Below are 12111 nucleotides of genomic sequence, written 5' to 3' on the forward strand. Positions count from 1 at the left end.
CCGATGCATCATTTTGACTTCTATACCCACATTGGTTACTTTGACAACTTTTGGCCCATGTAAAGCAACTTTGGGCAACTATAGGCCACACTTGGCATAATCAAAACATTAACTTCACAAACACACCAAAAACAAGATGCTTTTTGTTAATATTGACCATGATTGGTGGTTTAGTCTCATTTATACCTTTGTTTTTGATAAAGGTAGATGTGAGATGTTATTTTATCTTGTATTTCATCACTAGTTGATGTTAATGTGTTGTTAATGGTGCCTAGTGACAACCCTTTGGACTTGTTCTTTGCTTGTACAACAAGCCAACACCCACTTACTATTATTTTTCAAAACCAAACGTAGATAACCTATTTTTCTCTCTCAATGTTTCACATCTTAAAAAAAATTGTACGAAAAAAATAACTGATTGATCAACTAATTTTAGAAATCACAAAAAAAAAACTTTTATTTATAATTTGCATGACCCATACTATATAAAAAGTAGACTCCTTGACCAAAATCTTCTACTTGCCTTTCAAAATTTACCAGGTCACTGCTCTACTCTATGGAAAACATTAGTTCCCTAACGATAAGAATAATGACCAATAAATAGAACTAAATTAGGTCATAAAGTACACAATAGTAAAATCAATTCTTGAGTCTCATAACATGTTTTTTTTTTTTTTGAACAAAATAATAATAAAAAAAAAAAATAAATGTCTCCACAATATAACAATTCTTAAATGTCTTTTACATAGATTTTTGTAAAAATAAAAAATATTATTTATAAATAGAAAATTTTGTAAAAAATACTATATCATTTTAGATACGACTACAAGAAATTGTACCATTTATAAATATAGTAATTTATTAAAATATATATTTAAAAAAGCTAAATGAGTCTTTTATTTGAAAAATATTGGATTCAAATCTATTTGAATTTAATAAATAATAATAATAATTAATTACAACATATAATAATAATAATTAATTACAACATATAATAATAATAATTAATTACAACATATAATAATAATAATAGACCCTGTTACTAATAAAAAAAATTATATAAAAAGGAACCAAATCGTAATATATATATATATATAAAATGAAATCAATGTTTAGCCTTAAAAAGAACAATCGGAGATTGCGCTACCGAACAAATGCCAATTGTAAACAACTCAAACCCGCGGAACGTTGCAACTTAGGCAAGTGGATGCAAAATACCAATACGACCGAGTTGAGGGTTTTTATTTAAGCTCTTGTGTTTTTCTAAGGAGGTTGTTAAAAGCTTATGTTATAGTGGGCGTTAGAAGAGTTGGGATCGGAACAAGTATTTTTCCATTACCATACTACCTATTCAGACCCAATTCTTATTCATATATGCTTAGTGTCCATGTCTGCTAATGAGAACATTGATAATGGCATCACACCCTTGCAGCCTGCAAATAATGATTTTCAGGTAGGGGACTTAATCTATTTCTTTCTTTCTGTTCATAATCATGGAATATCTATGGAATCTATCTCAATTATATAATGTCTCGTATTGCATGTCAATTTTATATGCCTATATTATTTGTTGGGGTCCATGTTTAGGGAAACCTAAGGTAGGGGAGTCTTTTTTTATTTCCTGCATTTTTTTGATTTGGTAGATTGTGGGGTTGAAGAAATTTTGTGGGTAATGTTGGGTTTGCCATTTTTAAACTTCCTTAACAGTCATTATCACACCACATGATTCTCTTGCTCGTAGGCGGAATCAATCACATTTGGTACACCCACAGACATGTTTTGTTAATTAGTATTATTGTAAAAATCATTGATTGGATCTTCGTATGTTATTGAGCCATTTTTGGGTTGTCGATCCTCTACAGTAAATATTTTTTTCTCAATTGGGTTACTTATTTTGATTTCATATTTGAAGATTGTTTTCAAATTTGAAGTTCCTAGGAAGATTTCTAACTTAAGTATATGATTGGGTTGTGGCTGTTTTGTGAAAAGGAGGAGGGGCGGAGGCAATGTGGGATGGAAGCGGCAGAGGACAACATAGAAACTTCAGTGGGTAATGGTGGAACGAGAGTCACGGAGAATTTTCTTGACGGAGAACAAGGGCATCTTAAAAATGGAGTCTCTGATCAGGGGCATCTTAAGAATGGAGCATCTGACCAAGGGCATCTTAAGGACGGAGTCTCTGAGCAATTTGTGGAAATGCTCAAATTTGAATATCCATCAAATGCTTTTGAAATGAAAGAGTCTGCAATAAAGAAACAAGAGACAAAGCAGCAATCTGGATTGGCTCTATGGGTTAAGGTGAGTGTGTTGGACATTAGGGAATCTTATGGTTTTGCTATACTAATTAGTTGATTTCCTTCTTGTTAGAAGGATTTTCCTCTTTCACCGAGGAATAGTTTTGCTTAATGCACGAAAACAGACATTGTAGGATTAATTCCTCCAAAATGAACGCAATATAAGATATTATACAAACACATACACACCGATAAACATACACATTATGTACTCATACATGGAAATGCATGTGTGTATTAACTATATAGATGTGAGAAAACATAAATGTATATGAAAACACTTACACACCTCCATCTAAACATATATCTGTGTGCAAATAAATGTAAGATTGAGGTTATTTTGTAGGTCACAGGTCACAACCGAGGCAACACACTTTTCGGGTGTAACATGTTTAAAGGTTATTTTTAAGGAACTTATTCACTTTACCACGCGTTATACAATTGTTTAGCCGAAAGGGTTTTGACCAAGTGACTAAGTTTGGAAATGAATGTGACCTACCAATCCATTTACTTAATGTTAATAATAAATATCTATATACATGTGGGTCCATACATGTTTTGGTAGTTATATTTGTTAAATTGCTGAAATAAGCAAAAACTCAGTAGTATTTGAAAAGAGCTAACCTTAAAATGTTAAAAAATCCTTCTTCAGAAAATAAATATAAGATCTAGCTAAGTTACCAATTCGTCAGGGATAGGTCTGGGTACGGAAGCTGATCTGGACGGGTGCTGGATGCTTCCAGAAGCCCTGTGGAAGCTGGCCAAATCCTTCTTCAGAAAATAAATATCAGATCTAGGTAAGTTACCAATTCGTCAGGGATAGGTCTGGGTATGGAAGCTGATCTGGACGGGTGCTGGATGCTTCCAGAAGCCCTGTGGAAGCTGGCCGGAAGCCAGCAGCAGGCTTCTGGATGCGTTTGGAAGCAGTCTCTGGCTTCCATGCGCACCCGGAAGCCTGTGGCTGGCTTCCAGAAGCATCCGGGAGCACCCGTGGGCCCAGTGGCTAAAAAAACTTAATAAACCCCAGAAAGACTCTTTAAGTTGTATATTGGCACATGCTTTAATTGATTTTTTAATGTTGTTTTTTTGCTATGAAACCCTAAAACTAAGTTTTTATTTTGTTGGAATCTTGAACATGACCTATTTGAACTTATTGTTTTAGACTAAACTCCAATGTTGGACAAGCGCATATTGATATATCATATGAATTTCGAAATATCTTGAATTTTGATGAAGGGTGAAGTATCATAGTCATACTATCAAATGATTTGCTTTTTTATATTTCTTTGCATATATATATACACACACACACATATTTCCTCCCGCATCCACATCCTAAAAAGAGATATTCCCCACATCCCATATCCGCTTCCGGTAACTTAGGATTTTAGAGGTGGAGCAGAGGTGTTTGTAGAATTTTAGCAGCAGAGGTGGGTTTCAGTCTTCAATCTTGATTTTGAATATATGGCATCATGTTGTTCATGCTAAGTATTTATAAAAACTTCATCAGTATACTGTGGAGGCGGAATGGGTTAGCAAAACATAAAAGCTAAAAGTTGATATGGCAACAAGTAACCTGCCTTGGGCTTTTACAAATTCTTTCTGTGTTGTGTCTTTGCCCGAATTACATCATTCTGAGAAATAGATGGAGTGGTAACGTGCTAGATTTTACAGATTTCTGTTACTTAGTGCCACCCATAGATTAGTGACAGTGAAAGCCAAGTTTGAACAGAAGGTTTTGGTGTTTGAAATTCTTTTGTAAACATATCTTCAACCATCCGATTCAGTTTTAGCTGCAAATTTTTCATGTCGTGCTTGATTTCTTCCATTTCAAGATCCCTTTGATAGTGAATAGCATTTGCAAAATCTACTGCCATGTCACCTCATCTACAACCCATGACTTCAGTTTGTCAGCGAAGTCTGAAAATGGCACTTCTGTTCTCATGAACTCAGAGCTTCTTAACTCTTTCTCTCCAAGCACCTCTTTTACACATGGCAATGCATCAGCTTCCTTGATATTGAAAAATCTGTGGAGCCTTTCATCTGAAACAACTCTCCTTGAAGCTCTGCTGATGCTCCTGTATTTTCTCCATAACCGTTTTCTTGAAATATGATTCAATTTCTTAATTCACCTTCTGCCTATAAGAGTAATAAAAGGGGTACACAATCTGATCCCTTGCACAGGCTGCAAGTATATAGTGATTGATTAACAGTATCCAAATTTGATTCAGGATAAATGGTTCCTATTCCTTTTTCATTAGAAATTGTCAAATCTGACAGGATTCCCAGATTTGAATGGGGAGTCGATCGGTAGTTGGAGAAACTTTCTCAGTGCCTCCAACAACTTGTCTGGAAAGTGGGGCAGCTTCTGTCCTGGTGAAGAAACACTGTTACCTACTTTAGCCTCTTCCACTTGAGTGCTGCCCACTGGCACACCTGCCTTCCGTTGAGAATACCAAACAAGTATCTGCATTTGGAGGAGGGGAGAGAGAAAGTGCTTTACAATGCAGTAACATCAGAAGCCATCTTTTTGTCTTTAGCCTGACCGTGCTTAGGGGAGACAGCCATTCCTCATTATTGATCAGTGCAATAAGCAGATTCCATTCCACTGCATGGCTTTTTAAAAATGTTTTTGGTTTAGCTGCCTGGCAATTTGCAGCTACCTGACCAACAATGGAACACTTCCCTAAAGCTGAAAGCTATATTCACCTGTTTCCATACAATATCTACCACCTTTAACGATATCACATCCAACAAGACTGTTAAGATGTTAATTTCCACCTGCATCCTAGTGGATTAGATCAACAATTTTTGGATCAAGTGCCAAGGATTGCCCTAGAGTGTTGACCATACCCAGTTGACATGAATCTACCTAGAATTGTAGTGGGAGGTATTGCAGCCTAACCCAAGTAGGGAGAAAGGAGAAGGTTTCTGTCATGGAGTTGAAATTTGGAAAGCATGTTTTCTCCTTTAGTACGTGTTTGTTCCAAAACCAAGGATATTTATTTTTTATCCAATATGAATATCTGATCATAAAGCATGTTATTACATAGCAAGACAAAGAAACCTTGAGCAATATGCATTTTTTCAGTTGTTCTTGGATGCTTGAGAACTAGTTTTTCAAATGACGCTTACTACTATGGATGGTGGGTTTGAATTTTATAAAGATAGACTTATGAATGAGAAATTTGAAATTAGAATGAATGCATAATTTCTATGATAACTTTATTGATAACAACCTAGAGAAAATAAATTCAATCTTGTTTTATTGACATCATTTTTTCCTGCACTTAGTGCTTTCTTGTACATATGATGCAAAATTCTTTGGGAAATCATTTGTTGATATTGTGGATGATCTCAGAGTGGAATTTGTCACAAACAAATTGCAAATTACTAGGCTGGTCATAGAGAATAGCGAAATATTTGTTCAGCTTTGTGGAATAGAAAGACAAAAAAGATTTTGGAGAACAAACTTAAGGTCACTGTAATGTATAAAGACTTAAAAGTCTAGGGAGAAGTTTTGTATGTTTAAAATGTTGAAGTGTGCAATTACGGTTGTCAATATGCAACACCAAATAGCCTTCCACACATACAACAGGGAAGCAACAATGGAAGATGCTACACCATCAAAATCAAGAATACAATATTCACAAGATTATAAACATACAGAGAATCCTTTCTTACATAGGCAAGTTGAGAGATAGGCTAGACAAGATTATGACAAGTGTTTTAATCCTATGACACAAAACAACAAATATTAAATAATTAGGACACCTAAATAAATGACATAAGATAAGATTTAATGACAACTCAGATTTCGAGAAATATTCCCAGGACATCAGTAAACTTGACATGTGATTAGAACCTATTAGCTGAGCTAGTTAGGTGAAACATCTCATTCACATAAACACTCCCCCTTACATGCAACTTAGAGAGGAATGAATTGAGAAAAAAGAACACAAAAGATGAATCCCAACAACAAGAGTTGATAAGTTACCCATGCAGAAATAGTCTATCAGAAAGGAAGAAAAAGACAAAAGCCGGGTGGAGAAAACTGCTCTCCAAAGGAGAGAAAACAAGCATGCAAAGGGAAGCAAGGACTCAAGAAGGCCCTTAGGGCCAACTTCCTCCACCTCAAGCATTGATTACATCTAAAATTACCAGGCGTGTGAAAAGTTCAGCAAACATGTCTGCAATGTGTTGCTCCAAAGTACTTCATGCTAAGAAGACCAAATCTGGATGGTTTGCTTGATGAAGTGCACGTGGATCTCAATAATATGCTGATGCTCTATTGGATTGTGTGAAATTTGAATGATACTTTACTTATCACACCAAAGAGTTGTGGAATGAAATCTAAATCTCTAGTCATCAATTGGTGAAGCCAAAGAATCACTTGATGAGCCAAATCTGCATTTGGATGGTTAACCTCAATTGATGATAATGCAACTGGACTTGAACCTAGGTAAAATACAAAGCGAGGAGTAGACAGTTGATCATCAACATCACCAAGCCAATTTGAATTATTGAGATCCACATGTTGAGAAGCTCTTGACATGTAATGAATGTGAAAGTATGAAATGCCGTAGGTGTACCTCAAGAATCATTTGGATTCCTTCTAATGACTCTCACAAGGACTCTTAGAAGTGAGAGACAAGCCCAACCACAAAGGAAATAGTAGGATGATTGTCTAATATAGAAGAATGTCAATCAACTCCTGATTCAAAGTAACATTAACTCTAGAAGTAGTGCAATTGGAAGACAATGCAGCATTTGGCTGAAAAGGAGTGGGTGCAATCAGCCATGCCAAATCTCGAAAGAAAATCTAAAGCATATTTTGTTTGAAAATGAAAATCTCCTTAGAAGATTAATGAATCTAAAGGCCAAGGAAGTAATGTAAAAGTCCAAGGTTGGTCATGTCAAAACAGTCCATGAATGCTCACTAGTTATTCTGAATCATGAAAGTGGAATGACTAGTGAGAATAAAACCATCCATGCATATCACAAGAATTAGACAATCTTCCCCATGTCTCGAAGGATAAATTGGAAGATTAGAATGGCCATGTATGAAATTGGCAGGCATAAAAAAGCTATCCATTTCTTATACCAAGTTTGAGACCATACAATGAATGACAAAGTTTGCAAACAAGTGAAGAGTCTTCCACAAAACTAGGAGGCTACTCTATGTAGATAAACTCATGAAGATTCCAATGCAAGAAAACACTCTTCACATCAATCTGATACACTTACTATCCTTGAGATTTAGTCAAGAGAGTACAAGATGAATGGAATCCATCTTGTAGATAGGAGCAAAGGTCTTGAAATAGTTAACTTCCTCAAACAATGAAAACTCCTTTGCAACAAGACAAGCCTTGCACTTGTTAATAGAAACATTTGTTGCGCATTTGGTACGATACATCCACCTGCATCAAACCAATTTTCTTTTCTTAGGAAGAGATACAAGGTCCCAAGTAATACTCCTTTGCCATATCACTCTCCCACTTAGGAATACTTGAAGCTTTTGAAATTTTTGAAGGATTGGCTAAAATGGCATGACCAACATTGATGCTTGGAGTTTGTGAAAGAGTGTGATGAGTATTTGTGGGATCATTGAGAAGAGGAATAATCTCCTAATGAGTTGTATGAGCTTATCTTGGCTTAGTTTTTGAAACATCTAGAAACATCCTCAAGAACAATACATCCACAAGTGATGAAGAAGGTCGAGTATGAATTAATGAAGCAACAAGTTATGGATTATTCATTTGTGTGAAGACGTGATCAAATTAAACCTCTTGTCAGTCATAATTAAACAAATTGTAAGGCATCACATCCTCACAATAGCCAACAAAAATCATCGTTGATTTTATTCTCCATTGCTTTATGTTGATCATTTGGAATAAATGCCCAAGCCTTACCACCAAGCACTTTGAAGGATACATTAGACTTGAAATGGGAGCAAGTTTCCTAAGGTTTCATATCGTGCATTGCTTTGCAAGGTATATGATTCTAACATAGTCGGCATAATTGATAGCTTCAACCCAAAAGGTTGGAGCCATGGACCTAGACTAAATTAGAGAATTGGCCATCTCTCATAAAGTCATGTTCTTCCTCTCAACCACACCATTTTCCCAAGGAGTGTAAGGTATTGCTTGTTGATGAAGAATTCCATGCTTAGTGCAAAAATATAGAAATGCTTGATTGACATACTTCTCACCATTATCTATGCATACTCTTTGAAGAGAAAATTTGAGTGTTTTTCCACAAATGCTTTAAGTTCTTGAAAGTGCTAGGAACCTCACTCTTTTACTTCAAAAGGTATACCAATGCTTGTCATGAGAAGTCATTAATAAAAGTGAGCACATACTTTAACACTAAATATGGAGTTGAGAATTATGTGAGATTAGTATGAACAAACTCAAGAATCAAGAACCCAATTGTGTGAAGGTAAATTCGTGTAAAAGGAACTTGTTCTTCCTATGGAAGAAGACTTAGGCATGAAATATTACGTGTCCTCATAGATTTCACTAATGCTTTGAGCCTCTTGAAACAATGAGACTCATCATGCCTAGATATGACACAAAATGAATATCACTCTCCATTCTTTTTGTTGGGCTTTTAGAAGGATTATTTTGAGTTAGTAGTAGAGGGAGATCGAGCTGGCTTTTGATTATTCTTCTGCTTTGGTGAGGGTGACTTACCAATTGAAGGAGGTTCTGTTTTAGGCTTGTTATTTCCTCCACTCTAAGAAGATTAAGTCATCAATTCTTGACTCCTAAATCTAAGAAGTGCATCCATTTGAATGAACTTGGCCCTCTTCCTAGTAAGATGTTCACAAAACAACTCAAAAGTTGGCATCTTATGAGCTTTTACCATGACACCCATAGTAGAATAGAAGGTAGATGAAAACACTTGGTAAGGATCTCTTAGACAAAATCAAGAAGATACTTTCATCTTTAGTTTTATCATGCTCACATCCTTTTAGTTACGATAAAAGCAATTTGAACTGCGCGAGGTAATCTTGAATTGTAATAGAACTTTCTTATAGAGAGTAATGTTAAAATTGCCTCTAATTGTGAGATTTGAAATTGATAGACTTGACATTGGATTCCCTCAAGTTTTTCCTATACTCACTTAGGTGTTTTGCACTTTTCACTATGAAACCAGAAGTAACAGATCCATGCAATGCTATGAGCCCCTTTGCTTTATCTAATTTTTACAAGATTTTTTCTTTGTATTCCTAAGTGAATTTAGGTTGTTTTTCATCTAACATTTTCCAAAGCCCTTTAGAGTGTGGTAGTATGCTATTTGTAACTTTCATGTATGATAGTTGTGTGGAGTGTGGAGATCAATAATGCTGAGTTTTGTATGATTAGGACACCAAGGGGACAATTTTTTTTTGCAATTTTGCCCCCAAGCAAATTATAATGAGCAATTTTGCAATTTGTATTTCCAGCTCTCCCCAAAATAGTAAAAAATGGAAAAAGTTAAAATAAAATAAAATGAAAATTACATTGAACAACTTTTGCAATTTGTATAAGCATCTAGCTCAAATCAACCATTTATGACACACTGATTTTTACAATTTTCAAAAAAATGAGTTGTCAAATTAGAAAATTTGCCAAGTCATATCAAATTGCACTTCTAGTAGATGAATATTAGAGTTTGCTACAAAAATCTATAAAATGATATTATATATGAATTTTCCAATTGAGAATTCTATAGAGTTATTATCAAGCAAGATATTTTAATGCCTTATGTATTCTTTCATTTTAAATTTTTTATAAGACTTAAATTATTTGTATTATTTAATTGCTTGCTAAAATGTTTTCTAGTTTCTAGATACACATTAAACATTTGTGTTTTGCAATATATGCTATTGCTATTGGTTAGTATGCAATTAATTCAAAACTTATAAAACTTATAATAATAATATCTTAATTGTTAGTACAAATTGTAAAATGTGTAAATTTCAAGTTTTAAAATATAATGAATTCTAGTTTAGAGGCAGTGTGAATCATCTTCCGAGAACCTCTTTTAGTATGCTTTGTAAATATTTAACAATGTATATTACTTTTATATTATTTGAATAGCTGATCTTGTGTAAAGTGGGGCATATATTAGTATTTGATAATAAAAAAAGATTACAAAAAATAGGTTGATTATATGGATGCTTGTAGCTAAACAACTCAAGGCTACAAAATAGAAGGATATAGTTGGACTACATAACAAAATGACATTGTGTTTATAAGACATATCACTTTTTCTAGCTTTGGTTGCACATCATAACATAATAATTAAATTGGTAACATAGTTTTAGTATCCCTAGCTTCACTCATTTCCAATCTCCCAATGTTGACTATAAATTATCATTCACCTATATTTGTGTCGAGGCTCCAATTTCAACTTTTGAAAATTTGATGCCTTAGCTTTTTTCTTTCTTGTAGCTTTATTCTAACCTATTGACATTATAACAAGTGACATGTAGGGTGTCATATATAGAGAGTTGATAACATGCTACGTCCTCATGCCTTATAGGAAACCAATTCAACAATTGTGTTGTTTTTATTTGTACTTATTTCATGTCTCCATCATAACCTAATTAAGGACTCAACTACAATCCTAATGTCCTCCTTGGACTTATCATCATTTGAAAACAACAACAAACATCTAGGAGATTTTTATATTTACACAATATTAATGTGTTGAGGATAAGAAAGTCTCGCCCAACAATAGCTGAATTGGTTGAAGCATAATAATGGTTTATGCTGTTTTTTTTTTTCATTTTATAATTTAAAATTTCCCCTATGAAGATAGTTTTCTTTTTCTTAAGACCATTGTGGTATCTATGTTTCTTTTAAATATCTTGCAATTGAGTGTAACAAGGCTTTTAACATTCTCTCAAAGTTGCGTTTGTACAATGTCCATAATGAAACTTTAATTTGTATGTTTTGATCTCCCGATACATTTTGGGCCAAAAGCAAGTTGATTCTCAAAGTAATTAAATGACATTAATATGACTTATAACTTGAGCAAGGTGAGACAGAGTTCATCTATAGAGAAATTAATTACCACATGCTATGGGAGCCATACAAAACATTATAAGATAAATTTCATGTCATTCGTGTAGGCTTTGCTATTTGTTGACTTATTGATATTTGTCTAATAGTGCAAGGATAAATTTTTGTTAGTTACCTTAGAAATGGTGCGCACATTGTGGATTAGGAAAAAATTGGTTTAACAAGTTCATGTCTTCAACTTGTATTATTTTTCCTTTGTCAAAATTAGGACTTGCCAACTTTTGATCAAGGACATTATTAGAAAAATGTGTTAGTTTATGCATAACTTAAGGAGCGTTCCAATGACATGCATCCAAAAGTATAAGGGTCTTTATTCTTCCCATAGCTTCAACAAAATTAAAACCTGTATCGCTAGGCCCATCTGAGTTTTTGAGGTAGTTGAATCCACTCTATCTTTATCAATTAGTACACTACTCTAGTTTGTTAGAATGACAATCTTGAGAGCTTCTGCCAATTATTGGGTATTACTTTTATGCCAATGATGACTCCTTTTTTGTAACATTATTGTAATGCGACCAAGTCAAATTGATGTATCATTTTGAACCAATTACACATTGGAAAAAATATGTTTGTGAATAAATAGCTGCTCAAATGTTAGCTTTGAAGTTGTGGGGAGTCATTGATAGATCATAACAAAAATTGGTTTTGTTGCGCACTTCTAAACATTAAATATTGTATTTATAAAATAATGTAACTTTAATTTCTCCATCTTTGAACTTCCATCACTTTCCTAGCTAGAGGTG

The 12111-nt window shown here is 34.1% G+C and overlaps 1 protein-coding gene across 3 annotated transcripts in view; it reads left to right on the forward strand.

The window, feature by feature from the left end:
• Positions 1-1149: 1149 nt before the first annotated feature.
• Positions 1150-12111, forward strand: part of LOC149576498 (histone-lysine N-methyltransferase SUVR5-like) — a 43485-nt gene continuing 32523 nt past the window's right edge. Inside the window, exons 1-2 of one of the 3 annotated variants that reach the window (XM_089817425.1) lie at positions 1150-1453; positions 1990-2298. In XM_089817425.1, coding sequence (XP_089673551.1) covers positions 1388-1453; positions 1990-2298 — 375 coding nt within the window. In that variant the 5' untranslated portion in view covers positions 1150-1387. Of the gene's footprint in view, positions 1454-1622; positions 1862-1989; positions 2299-12111 lie in introns of those variants that run through there. The other 2 variants (XM_089817430.1, XM_089817434.1) reach the window with 2 other exon arrangements.

This window comes from Cupressus sempervirens, chromosome 1 (genome assembly GCF_028749045.1).
Source record: "Cupressus sempervirens isolate cs-2001-9-10 chromosome 1, ASM2874904v1, whole genome shotgun sequence".
In the NCBI taxonomy this organism is placed as follows: domain Eukaryota; kingdom Viridiplantae; phylum Streptophyta; class Pinopsida; order Cupressales; family Cupressaceae; genus Cupressus; species Cupressus sempervirens.